The sequence below is a fragment of the Biomphalaria glabrata genome, chromosome 3 (assembly GCF_947242115.1).
Source record: "Biomphalaria glabrata chromosome 3, xgBioGlab47.1, whole genome shotgun sequence".
Taxonomy (NCBI): domain Eukaryota; kingdom Metazoa; phylum Mollusca; class Gastropoda; family Planorbidae; genus Biomphalaria; species Biomphalaria glabrata.
In genome coordinates, this window is record NC_074713.1 from 13372772 (window position 1) to 13387500 (window position 14729).

The 14729-nt window shown below is 39.4% G+C and overlaps 1 protein-coding gene across 4 annotated transcripts in view; it reads right to left on the reverse strand.

The window, feature by feature from the left end:
• Positions 1–14729, reverse strand: part of LOC106067510 (uncharacterized) — a 98107-nt gene that overhangs the window by 12296 nt on the left and 71082 nt on the right. For 3 of the 4 annotated variants that reach the window (XM_056023535.1, XM_056023534.1, XM_056023536.1), the window contains exon 4: positions 5266–6617. In XM_056023535.1, the coding sequence (XP_055879510.1) occupies positions 5266–6617 (1352 nt within the window). Of the gene's footprint in view, positions 1–5265; positions 6618–9005; positions 9357–14729 lie in introns of all 4 variants that reach the window. The other variant, XM_056023537.1, reaches the window with a different exon arrangement.

The following is a 14729-nucleotide window of genomic DNA, read 5'->3' on the forward strand; positions in this document are numbered from 1 at the left end:
TTTCTTTTAAAACAAATAGGCCTACAACTCTCTCTCTCTCTCTTGGTTATTAGCAAGCTCAATGGCAAACATTGCCAGATTGGCTTTGATAAATGTATTGGTTTGTGTGTGTGTGATTGTCATTTGTATGTAACATTTTCAAATCTTTGGACTGTTTATTTCTAGTCACACGTTATCACCGCTTCCTGTAAGAAACAAGAAGCAGATCTATTGTTTGGTCTTGAAGTGTCTTTCACCTTTCCATCATTCTCATATTTCTTTATGCTACGGCAGATATCTGTTTACCTTGCAATGTTTCCTATCAGATTTACTTACCTAGGTACTATCTATGTCATAACTAATTCATAATAAAAGATTACGTGAAAAATTCCTTACTGAAGATTACTTACGTACTTTCAATATGCGCATCATGTCACACCTTTTTTAAAAATGTATTTAATTATTTTAAAGAATATTACCATTTTTTTTTTCTTTTTACAGGATCAGAGAGCAACAATCACTTAACTAAAGGAGTAGGACCGGATAGGCAACACAAGCATGGGGCTCCCAAGACATTGTTAGCACTGACATATATAATCTAAACTTTAAAAAGGTCCCAAAAAGGGCTCCATATCTCAAACAGCTCAATGTTAAGGTCTTTTCAATTCTATATCTGGCACTGTTGAAAAGGAGGTACGTAGATCTAATATTTTATATAATAATAATAAAAAAAAAACTTCCAAAAATATTTTGCTTTGTGTTCAAAACCAAATAAAAAGATAAAAACGTGTGAGTGAGTGTGTGAGTGTGTTCAAAGAAAAAAAAAGTCTCGAGACAAACGAATTTCTCCTTGCATGTCTACAGGCAATAACAATGCCAGCAGGAGATTGTCTGGGTTTATTTAACTTAAGGCGCTACTTCTAACTAGGCTGAGAAAGAGAGAAGAAAAAAAAAAAGAACTAGCCCTTGCCATCGGTTCTAAAATTGTAAGCTCGAGGATGGACTATTTATATGTAAATGCCGTCAATATAGACAACAACATGTCTTTTGAAAATTTGAAAGAAAATTTAAAGCGAAACAAATAAAAGAATCGATTCATCTAATGTAAACATAACTTGTTTTCAGCACAAGAATGTAGATCTACAAGTCTTGCATAAGCAGAGCAAATCAGAGGAAGACAATAAGATTCTAGCGCGCGTACTTTACAAATAGACAATATCTGCGAATACAGCAATGAAACTTGAAGCTTAGGTTTATATGGCAACATTCCTCAAACTGTGGGCTATGGAGCGCGACTTCCTTTCACCGGGGGGGGGGGGGGACGTCCTTACAAGAAAAAATGTTTCGAAAATAAAAATATTTTAAGAGACTTTGTTTCACCTTGTAAAATGTATATCATTTTCGCAAGAGGCGTATGCAACAATATCGACTCAAAAAACGTTTTTGAAGAAGACACTTCAAAACGTCTACGCTAATGTGATTCTTCTCAAATTTCTTGTGTCAGAATGGTCAAACTTCTTTCGACTGTTGTACCTCATTATATTGGCCCTAGGTAGGAGATGTGTGCAGTGAAGGGAGGCCCTAGGTAGGAGACGTGTGCAGTGAAGGGAGGCCCTAGGTAGGAGACGTGTGCAGTGAAGGGAGGCCCTAGGTAGGAGACGTGTGCAGTGAAGGGAGGCCCTAGGTAGGAGACGTGTGCAGTGAAGGGAGGCCCTAGGTAGGAGACGTGTGCAGTGAAGGGAGGCCCTAGGTAGGAGACGTGTGCAGTGAAGGGAGGCCCTAGGTAGGAGACGTGTGCAGTGAAGGGAGGCCCTAGGTAGGAGACGTGTGCAGTGAAGGGAGGCCCTAGGTAGGAGTTAGGTGAGAACACCTACTCTCTGTAAGTGCCTTAATAAATGCACGTGTAATGTTGATATGTACATATAAAAGCATGACATAGTTTTGGTGAAACAATGCTTGTAAATTTAATCTCATTTTCCTTTAAAAAAATTCTATATGCATATTTTTTACTAATATATGTTTGAGATTGTGGATACGCTCAGGACGTAATTATCTTCTCTTTGGAAGGAACGTCTGTATATGATAAGATAAGGAACTCAACGGCAGCTAAGTCTGCGTAAATCCGGCCCTAACTGTATAATAAGGAAACATGAAAAAAGACTTAGAAAATAAAACTTAGTATTGTTATTAATAGGCAATGTCTTAGATTAAGAAGCTTAAGGGTGAGTGCTTACTAAATGTAAGCCAAATTCCTACAAACAAATTGAATTTTACATTTGAAAGAGTAAAAGGAATAAAGTTGTCAGACAGTAAAAAGTTGTCGCGAATCAATTCTCACACGAGGACCTAATTCTACAATAAAATAGGAATTTAGGTGATGAGAGTCTTCAGTTATATGTTGAGAACCACTCCCAGTCATAGCGCTGAGAACATTCGGCATTTACTTTTACCTGACTTGAAGGTCACGAGAGAAGAACATTGATCGCAAGTTACGATTAAGGGAATCACCTGGTTTACTTTGCGACCCTCCATTGTTTTGAAGTACGCCCCTGACAAGTTTGCGGGCGTTAACTCTGTGTGCTCTACGCACGACTGGCTCGAGTTGTCGACTATGAATAGCGTACTTACATTGAGTTAATATATTGTGTGCTCAATAGAGAGGCACAGAGAGTTAATATTGCGTACTCAAGCAGAGAGCAGGGAGAGTTAATGTTTACTTACATATAGTGACAAAGAGAGTTAATATTGTGTACTCAAGCAGAGAGGAATAGAGAGTTAATATTGTGTACTCAAGCAGAGAGGAATAAAGAGTTAATATTGTGTACTCAAGCAGAGAGGCATAGAGAGTTAATATTGTGTACTCAATCTGAGAGGCACATAGTTAACATTGACGTACAAGTCATGACAAGAGAAATATTGTGCATAAGCAACTTTTTCTACCCCCTTTATTAAAGGCTACTAAAACTCACAGGCCAAAAATCGTGTGTGTAGGTCTATGTGTATAAGTGAGGAAAATAAAAAGTCGAATCTGTCGTTCTATTGAAGTACTGAAAAAAATTAGGGGAGGGGTGAGGGTTTCTGGCAAAAGAAATGAGCTTATTGGCTGAGGGGCGTCATAATGCGTGCTGTTCCGTCGGGAAAAGAAGAAGGTTCCGGTCCAAATAAACAAAATGAACCAAGTATTTGAAACAAAATAAACCAAGTATTTCACCGTGGCGAGGATGAAGAATGAGTAGCAGCAATGGCTACAGAACAAAACTGTAAACAGACTAAAGCACGGACAAGTTTCTCCTTATCGGACTAGTACAAGGGAGACAATGGGCTATAAGAATCTAGAATTCCCTTGTCAAAATTATGTGTAGATCTAAGTATTTGGGAAACGAATTTTAATGCGAGCTGTTCCATTGAAGGCTGAGAAAGTAAGTATGTCGAAGCAATAGAATTTAGAATTAGTTGGTTTATTTTCTTTGCGAAAGAAAGCTGTGTTTTATTTTCTAGGTGGCTGAGTGATAGAGCGCTTGGCTACCAAACCGAGGGGTCTCTGGTTCGAATCCCGGTGAAGACTTTTTTTTTCAAATTTAGGATCTTTAGGTCGCCTTTACGTCATCCAACTCTAATAAGTGCCTGCCATTAGTTGGGAAAGTAAAGGCAATTGGTCATTGTTTGGGCCACATATACCCTTATTTACCGTCGGCAATAGAAACGGATGACATTTACATCATCTGCACTGTCAATCACAAGGTCTGAAAGGGGAACTTTACTTACTACTTTCTAATGAATGATGTCTTAACATTTTTCTCTTCTTGTTTAATGTAAAATTATAATTATCTTTTGAGTATTCAAATATAATGCCATGTTCCTTGTTTAAGTGTTTTTTTTTGTTTATTGACATGTGTGGCTGCTAACATGTCATGAAATAGAATCTATCAACTTTACCGCCGTGCACTTTGTTTCAACGGATGTTCCAGTGCAGAGAAATATTGAACGCACCTTTAAGTGAGTTTAGTAGAACAAAGTCCCGAATACCTGAGCTATATACGGCGTCAACACCCAATTCAAAAGGCAAAAGGTTACATAAAAAACTGACAAAGACAAGTCGGCTATACAGGTCATGACCTTTGTCTACTCGCATGCCTGTCTCAGTACCACATTAGGTCATAACCAATTTGCACGTATTATATTACCGTAATGATCCTGCATAACAAATTTATTGACAGCGACAGACTCTTTTTTAGCGCCCCCCGAAAGGGGAATAGTCGCTATTAGTTTTGTGTGGTCCGTCCGTCCGTCCCGTTTAGATCTCGTAAACTAGAAAAGATTTTGAAAATCCGACATCATGATATTTTATACCTTTCAAAGTTCTGATGCAACTATGCAAGCAGTTTTTTTTTCATAAAGTACACCATTTTTACAACTATTCACTATTAATAGTAAAAAAAACCCCACCGGAGACTATTTAGTAAGGGCGATGACATTTTATGCAAACGGTTTTAGATTTTTGTAAAAAAAAAATAATTAATTACTAAATTAAGTAATTTCTGTCATACAAACTACATACATTTACCAAAAAATGTTTTTAAGAGAAAAAAATCTATTTAATATGCATATACATGGAACATAATTTAAAACAACAATTAATAATTAGTGTTACATATTATACACTTGCACATTGCTGTACACATCTCACCTAAAGAGGAAAGTTTTTTTTTTAAGGCAAGAGTAATATTTGTTGCGGCTTAGATTGGCCCTTTACACTACAACAAGATCAAACGGTGAGTTCCTTGTGCACGTGCAGTACATAACATAGCTCACTGAAACATCTAACGGGCACATTTCACTAGCCTTTGGCTGGATACCCAACAAGGAGAAGGAAAACTCTGAAATCAAACCTCTGCTGCCTTGCAACTATACCTTATCAAAGGCTTTAGGAGTCAGCCCTGAGGAAAATCAGGAGCCGGTGAACTTTACAGTTTGTAGCACAAAGTGCTACACCCTGGCAGAGCCTGCGATGGCGCTGCTCTTAAACTGTTTTGGCATTTGCCGTTCCCTTTGGACGCATCAGTTGCGTTGGGAGGGGGGGGGGCTGCTGTTTGGACAACATCGTTCGGACCTTAGCTAATGCCCAGGTATATTCATCTCATTGGTATGAGATGGTCCATAGTCATTATGTGTGACAATGAACGTAAGTCTATTTTATGTGAATATGTTTTGAATATTGCTAAGGATTGGTTGGTATACTCGTATGAAGTTTTAAAATGGTGAAAATGATTGAGAAACAACACTAACCTGTATAATATCTTTGAGACTACTGATGTATATCCGTTCCGATTCAATGATCTCAGTGACTACTCTCTGAACATAAGTAATATATCCTGTGCCGGACACTTCTGAAGAATCCCTGTTAGAGCCGGCATCTTTTCGTTTCATTGATTTAGTAAAGTTTGTCTTTGGTGAGGCATGTCTCTCTTTTCGAGAGCCCCCACGACCTTCAGATCTTCTTGTGATATGAGATGGGCTTTCTCTGTCTCCGTGACCTTCGCCCTTTCTGGTGAGCTGGGGCGGAGTGCGTCTTTCATCTTGAATAATTTCTGCCTGCAGAGGTAGTGAAGGTTTGGAAGACACTTTGTCATGGACTAGTAATGTCTCGGAAGGAGACGCTGTAGACTGGGGTTGTGATGAGGCTAGAACGGCGGGTTCAAGGTCAGACATTGCGTTTCTCATGTGCTCTTCGTAGTTGGAGAAGAATCGTTTCCTAGCTTCTTGTCGAGACGGTCGTGTACGCCGATGACCACTTTCTGGTGTAGTGACGGGGGTGCTGGTATAGCTGCCTGAATTGGTGGGAGTTGCACATAAAGATGAAGGAGAGTCTGGAGCCGACGGAGAAGGAATATCTACATTTTCCACCAGGGAAGTTCTGGATTTATTTGAGTTTCGCAAGTCGGAGGAAGTTTCTGTCTTTTTATTTCGCGGAGTCCACGTTCGAGAGTTTTGAGATTTAAATGATACATTGGAAGGAGAATGTGAAATGCTGGAGTTGGAGCTGGTGGCTGTCTTCTCCTGGGAAGTCATTGAAGATGTTTCCGGCGACGCGGAGTGCAAGGAAGCGCTGCTGGAGTCGAGGTCGTCCCGCCAGCTGTTCTGGTCAGACATCAAGCTGACGTCATCTCCGTGTTTGTCGCCTTCCATGCACCCGCTGTCCACGCTGCTTCTGCTCTCCACGTGAGAATGCTCGGAGATTTGTGAGCCGTCCAAAACGTCCAGTTGACCAGCCTTACCATTTGTCCTCTTCTTTCGGAGCCTCGGCAAGGAAGAGCTGGAGGCAGAGGACATTGAGCTGAGGCTCAGCGGTCGCTTTTTACTGTCGGCGTGTTGAGTAGATGGGGCCCAGTTGGACACCAAGCAGGACACGGGTCTGTCGCCAGGCTCAGACAGCGAAGGGAGAATCCCAGGTCTCACGCCTTCCGACGACCACTGGCCGTTAGTTTTGAACGGAAGTGACTGGGTTTTGACCACTTTCTGAAATGTCTCTTCTTGAAAGTCTTCTTCTTCGGAGTCTTCTTTCTCCGGCAATCTTCCTCCGGAAGCAGCTATGTCATCATAGATGTTTAATAAGGATGGCGCTAGATCCAAAGATGAACCTGAAAAAAGATAAATATAAAATATAGAATATGATTTTCAGTAAGAAAGAACAAAGCCTTCAAATTTGACATACTATCAAGATCTTTTGAAAGGCGGAGTATATTGACCATTGTCTGTAACAGTAGCGTTATATTCGACATTATATCATAATTTGCTATCTAATGAGGTCGTATTCATTGGTTAGAATTCTCTTATAGCAGAAATTACTAACTTTACTATACTCAAGATATTATGGCATACTTTAAATCTTTCTCTCCGTAATTATTTACCACATTCTCGTGGAATCAACGTTGGTATCGTCAGTTAGGAGACAAAGAGTTAATATCTTTTCATAATCTAATCATAATCATGTTTTTCTTTTCTTTTTTTTTTTTTCAGTTACTTCTACAATATTTTCTCCAAACTAGTTCTATATCAATGTCCTAGTCAAAATCCTATACACTAAACAAACCAAATAGGATGCTCTAATATGATTGAAGAAGTATTTTTTGACACTTTTTTTTTTGTCTCACCTGTAATAAATTCTATTTGCCACTTTGCCAGTAAGGTATAATGCTAAAATTAGACATTCTACGGGAGATAATTGATGTTTACTCATTATTTTTGTGTCATGTTAACATGGCATTCAATGTACATTACAAGTATTGCGCTTCTATCACTGAGAGGCATTTTGACTGTTGGGAGGGAAGGTAGCTTCACACGCACGGTGCGAGGCGTATGGCAGGGGAATGATAACGTAAATTTCTGTAGCTGTTTCGTTCCACGAACCCCACACCCTTTAGGGAGGTGCTACCTCACACTACGACAACCTCATCTCTTCTCCTCCTCTCTCCCCCTCACACCGATCCACCACCAGTTCAGTGTTCCTAATGATGTTGTTAAAACTTCGGCCTGTCTAATGTTTCGCCTTAAGACGGGCCTAGCCCAGTGTTAGCTTGTCAACATAACGGTACTCGTGATCCATCTTGTCTTCAGCACTGATCGCCGAGGTTTTAGTAGCTTTAGTCCGCATCAACACAAGGCTATAGGTCTAACGGGTACATACAGAAAAACACGCTACAGAGATTCAGGCCTACACAATCCGACACCGACGTGGTAACTCCTGCAAAGCATACTTCAGCCATAACCTATATATTTTGATGGACAGCTTCCCAGTCGTCCTGGGGGAAACCTGATCCCATGATTTCCTTGTTATTTCTTACTCCAGACGCTGGGACACAAACACACACACAAACACACACATGTTAAATAGACATAAAACAGCAGATGTTAGAACTATATGGTGAGGTCTTGGAGATGAGGTTACCTCCAAAGTGCCAAATGTTGAACAGACTTTGGGCTCGTTTGTGTGTGTGTGTGTGCGCTTAGAGAATCGTTCGGTTGTTTCTGAATGAAATAAAGAACTAGTCAGCGACATTTCCTGAATTGTGTGGACTCATCTAATCTTGACAATGTTTAGAAATATCGCTTAACACGGAATGGAGTTTGAAACATTATGACATGCTCCAGTAACATCACAGAATGTCGTAAATAATATGGTATATAACAAAATTTCATAGCATTTTTCAAATATATTGCATCGTCAGTAATAGCAGTGGTATGTCGTTAACAAAACTGTCGGTAATAGTGAAAAGTGTCAGACACAATCAATGACTTTAGTCAAAAATATTTTCGAAGGACACTATTAAAAGGATGAATGAATGAATTGTATTTCTTTCTAACAAAACGCTCAACCCCGGCAGTGCCAGAAAATGAATATTACTTTATAATACTACTACTAATACTACTACTAATACTACTACTAATAATAATACTAATACTGATAATAATAATAATAATAATTTCACCAGAAAATTCCTCAGTGGAAACTGATAAAGAGACTTCGATGAATTTTGTTTCTCTCTAACGAAGCTCGACCCTGGCAGCGCCAGAGATTGACTACTCGTTCACTTCTAACATAATAACAACAACAATAATACTACTTAATACTAAGGTAATAGTCTTTGAATCTGAAGTTGAAGGAAGACTGCAGTGGTTTATCTGCCTACTTAGTCTTATCTTCTTATCTTATATAATAAAGACGTTACTTCAAAAAAAGAAGATGATTACGTCCTAAGCGTGAAGTCCTTGGTGTGATCTGCACAAAGACAATAGTACATGCCATTTTCTCTTTGAAGCAATAATCTAAAAGTCATACTTTAACTTAAAGGAATTTTGTCAGCAAGTTTTTTTTTTATTACTTCGTATGTAAAAGCAAAAAAAAAAAAGTTTTCATTAGTGTGAGCATAAAACAACAAGAAAAGAAAAACTTTATAATCAAAAGCCGTATATTGAAATGAGGAAACTAACAAACAAAGACAACAAATAAACAAACCAATGCGTCTTACCAAAAAACTCCTCCCAGTTCAGTGAATGCCTGGCCATGTGGTCAAGATCCTGGACTTTGACCAGCACGCGATGACCCCCATGGCAGGACTGGGCCTCACGGTCACGCTGGTCTTCCAGAGCTCGACCGTTCATCTCACACAGGGTCGTTGAGGTCGAGTCCGCCATAGGTCAAAGTCCCAGACACAAGAGCTCCACTGTAGGAAGCACAGCGTAGAGAAAGCTCTGCACTTTAACAGTGGCTCTCAGGGGACAAGCGCGTATAGTGAACTAGTATCCAGTGTGAATATACAGATAAATGTCTATTGGTCACCTTACGAAATCTGTTTCTTCCTTATTGAAATGTCATTTCTCTTCATGTGAGAAAACAAACAACAACAGTGAGAGATTGGTGCACATTTTTTGTTTCACATTTTCACAGCATTACCATAAAGGAACAAAACACACACTTTTTAAACACTGCGTTTAAACATGGCCATGTTTTCTCCTGTCCACGTCTGTGCTTCTATTTTCTAAAACCCATCTATCGAATTGAAATTTATGTTCGTTTTAATAGGTGTTAGGCAATTCAGGTCACTCAACTCCTCGCAATTATTGTGCAGCGACACACAAGGGAAGGTACTGTTAGCGATTTTCATGTGAATTCTAAATTTCCCAATTAACCAAGTTGAACAGAGTATTACCATGGGCCATTCACTTGAAACAAGTAACAACACAATGCAACAAAATCCCTCGGATAAAGACAGGATACAATTACAGTGTTGGGCAAGGAGAGGGTTGTTCATTTCAGTGATAAACTATGGCCACGATTTGCAGCCGTTCCCTTCTGTTTGTAACCCTCATTCCTAAATAGAACTTTAAATCCCGCAGTGCATAATCAATGAGTTAATTTAAGGTTTAAAGTCTGCGGTAGCGCCAGGCTACAAAATAAAAAAATCGTGCGAATAGGCATTGCACTATTATACGGGCAAGCCAATCATTTGATTGTGAACAGAATGTGTTCCAAAAGATTACAAAGATTTATAGAGACAGTTACGCTGGAGGTCAAAGTGTGAAAATCAATTTGTTTAAAAAATGAGCATTTGAAAATGCGATTTGAAAAAAACTCATCAAATAGGAATTGGGTTCATGATGGAGTCTCTTGGTCGAGTTTGATTCTTGGTCTAAACTAGACGTCTAAGTTTTTAAAATTAAGATTCCTCTGAGTCTGCGCGTTATCTAGGGGGCATGTAAGTTCTTGAGTTTCTTGGTTGAAGAACTAGACACCTCGCTTACCAAACCAAACATACGTTTGAATATTTAAGAATGAAAAGCGTCTTAAAATCTAGACTTTACATCAAGATCCTAGACTATGAAAGAATAAAATATAAAATGTGTGCTTTCTTCTTCTAGTTGTATTGTTGTTGTCTTTTGTTTTTTAGGGGGAGATCATTTAATGCTAACTAGTGGTTGTGTATTCTTGTAGCACTTGTGCGTCCAAGTAGGTCTAAGTAGGCCTATACATAGAGAAATGGAATTCAGTTAAAGGGAGATTACACTGTGGACGTTTGCCCTTCCTCGATGGAAAAAGAATATAGACCGATAGATATATAGTCTATAGGCCTATATGTGTGTGTATATTTGTTCAATGTTGGACGTGTATCGGTTGTTCCTTCACAGATACTTCCTATCCCAAACCTCCCGCAAGACGAAGGGTGGGGGGGGGGGGTGGGGGGGCGGCGGGCAGGATATGAACCCAGGTCCATCGAGACGACAGTCCAGTGGGGATACTACATGACTAGGCATCCAGCCCTACATGTTGATGAAAATAAACGCAGACAGTTGTTTCTATATAATCTTGAACATTTAATATTAGGGTGGCTGAACTTTGAACTCTAGCCTACATGAACTAATTCTTTATCCGTATGTGTTTGTACATGATTTTATTTAGAATGGGTCTAATGCAACTGAAAATAAAAATTGTTGAATTCAAGATTGGGTTATTGGTATTTGATTTTTTTTGTTCGCTCCAATGCTCAAGTTTCGACCAGGTTACTCTTGTCACTTTGATTAAAAATTGAAACTAACAGTTGAGACATGACTCAGGGTCATTTTAACTCTTCTCCACGTGTTCCCCCCCCCCTCTTGCCCTTTTTCTTGTAGGAGTAGATCTAAAACTTGCAGGTGAACATGTGACATGATACGTGACATGAACATTCACTACTGCCTGGATTCCTCGAATAACATCCGTAGTTCAACAATTATTATATTGTTTTTTTCCCCCTCAACATTCTAAATTGTGGCAATGTCCCAGAGGCTTGGTCCGGCCCTGATTCAATGAAATAAACTACGCGTAAAGCCACACGCCACTGCTTTCTGTAAATCACACGCTTGGAGTGGGGATAAGGACTGACAATATGGAATGTCAGAAAGAAAAGATTTGTTTGATTCAAGCATACCTGGAAGCACTGACCATGACCAGGTGTAACAGGACGACAACTTCAAACATTGAAGAACACATATTCTTCAGGGAACGTTGTCGGAGGGGGGGGGGGATAAACATTTGTTACAAGGGGGAGGGGTCTGAAGATTTGTTACGTAACAAAACCTAAAAAAATATTCAAATGAAATATCAGGTACAGTGATCCCTTGACTTTCGTGGGTCCGACTTTCACGGAAGGGCTATACCACGGGTTTTCAAAAAACATTACCGCCCTATGGATGTGTACAGTATTGGGAAAAAACAATACTATCTGATTACGTCATCGAAGCGCCGAACAAAATCGAAACTTTTCATGATGAAAAATATTTGAAGATTACTAGGAAATAAGTCTTTAGTACAATTTGAATTTTCTTGTTATGTTACTTTACCCGGGGGGGGGGAGGGCTATTGAGTCTTGTTATGGTTTGTTATTGGGGGGTGGGGTTAAAGAAGAAGATAACAATGAGTAATATGGTCAACTAAAGTGAGAGCTCTCACAGTAATCTCAATTGAAATCTCTCATTAGTATGATCTTGTAGGACAGTGAACGTGTTTATTCATTTCATTGTACAAGGATTTACTGCGCCAGGAAGGGGGGGAACAACTGTGTAGAAAAAAATACAATAAAAATAAATTGTATAAATTATAAACAAAGAACATTTGGGCTAGAAGACCTCCGTCAGTAACAAAGAAGTGAAGAAAACAAAGTTTGTTTATTGTATTTTACTATACAGTTTATCTTTTTTTTTAAAATTAATATTAATTTTCGGACGTTACTTGAGAAATGAAGATTTTAACGTCCTGGTTCAAACCTTCTGGATGATGGGATGGAAGCAGGTTTCGAACTCAGGACAATCATCACGACAATCGATTGATTTAACATTATCCACTTACAAAATATAAGGGCTATATTTTAAAAGATACCATTCAAATCGTTTAATCTCATAATGATCTCAAAATTTGCACCGAAAAGATAATTGAGGAGATCTACAACTGTTGCTAAATAAACAAAAGTTGTAGAGTAGATACTGCCTTACTATTGTACACTGTTACGTCACAGACTGTAGCGATAGCGTAAAATAATTAATAATCTCCAAGTGAATTACATCTGAAAATATTCCACGAGGCACCAATATCCACCAATCGAAATGACACCAACAAGCCAATCACAGACACTGTTAGCGCCGTTACAGCTGTAAAGCGTTGCTTATCTGTCATAGATTTCTAGGTACCGTAATTTTAAACCTGGGCTCTGTCGGCCCTGACTGTCACGTGACAGGTGAGAGACTTACGGTGTTTCGGGAATATTTTTTAGTTCGCATTTTTTGATCTGGGCAGCTCCCCCCTCATCTCCTTATGACTGAGTGTGGCGTAGAGCAAGGGTAGCGGAACGAATAGAGGGCGAAGAAAGAGGGGCGAAATCAGAGAGAGAACAAAACAAAAGGGAGGTAGGGCGCGGATAAGGTGTGGAGTCCAACAAGAGAGGAGAGGAGCTGGGAAGGTATGTTTGACCTCGTTTGACGAGCCTGACCTTGACATGGTTTCTCAGTGTGTGGTGTCTGTAGACGGCTAAGGGGTGCCGGGGGAGAAGGGAGTGTCAGACAATGGGATCGTTCTTGCCGGATGACAAGACATCGTTTAGACTCTTGCTATTTGATCCCATAACTTTCGACCTGCTGTGTTTGATCTCACGTGCCTCAGTTATTTAGAACTGAGCTATCAAAGTTTTCTATTACCTTTCATCTGTTGGGATCAGTTCGATTCGATTTTTAAAAATTTTTTTTTTACATTCAATCTATCAAGTCAGACTTGTCGCTTTTATACTTCATATATATTCTAAACGATATGATATAAATATGCATTGATGTTAGATAATCTCTCTCTCTCTCATCTTTCTTTTGTATAGTTTCGTCTCTTCTCCCTTTGTTTTACTGCATGTCTCTTCTTCTACGTCCCACTACCCCACCCTCCACTCTCTCTTGTAATACAAAGAAATATCTTTAATTTGTCAGGCCAAGGTTGTGCATTCAATCCACACTCTTATCACGTCAGACTAAATCTGGAGGAAATATAAAGAATCATGGCCAACTAGTACATTGAAATGTTTAACTGAATTAATGTGTTCTCTTTGTTCAGCAGCACTTTAAACTAACAAACAAATAAAATGAGACCACATTCACACACATACATTTGTTCATACACACACACTGTCTATGTATATCCACACAAAGGGAGAGAGATTATATCGCTTAATTTGAACAATTCTGAACGAAAAGACTATAAAAAAAAATGTTTTTCCTCAGAAATGATAATCAATAATAGATTGAGTGCAAAGAATGTCTAGCTCTTCTTGCTTATGTACAGAGACAGAACCTCTGGAATAAGAGACTCGTGCTCTATTTATGTCTAGTTAGATTGTTTTTACATATATATAGGTCAGTGAATCTTGTGTGCGTGAAGTTTTGTCCAAGTTCCCCAACTATTCAGAAAGATACAGCAGGCGAAACATAGTGTTCAGATAATGTTTTTTTTAAAAATACAAACCCAACTGTACTTGATACTCAATGTACCCCCCCCCCTGGTCCCCTCCAATCTCGACACTGGGGGAGGACATGCTTCGTGGCTGATACTCTATGTACCCCCCCTCGCCCCCTCCTATCTCGACACTGGGGGAGGACATGCTTCGTGGCTGATACTCACATACAAGTAAGGAGCGGGGGTTGAGCTAATTCGCGAAAAGTGTAGTTGATATCAGAGCTTGTATCTCAGTGACTCGAGTTACCAGACGACTCTTACTTTCACTTCCCCCCCCCTCCCCTTCCCAGTACCACCCACCCATTTCCACCAAGACGTCTGCTGCTTCAGCTTCGAACCTGAAGCTGTTGGATCAAAACTGTGAGCAAGTGTACACGAGAACAACAATGGTTGCAACACGCTCTACATAGACACACACACTCACACACACACTTACATACACACATACACACCGACACCTTCTCTCTCCACATAGTCCACTGAGCATGCTGTCTCTGGTTTTATCAATATAAGAAGAATTCTTCATTATAAATGAATCTCGGAAATAAATGTATGCTTAGAAGAATGGCGCAACAGTTTGTGAGGGGAAAAAAAGTTTAACACAAGAAATGGAGTTCGTGCAAACTCATAGGCTGCCTCCTGAGGGTCCGTGTTGGATAAGTAATTTAGTTCAAAGGGCGGATTTTCATATTTTTAAACACGGGTGAATATGAGGGCTAACTTAAATTAG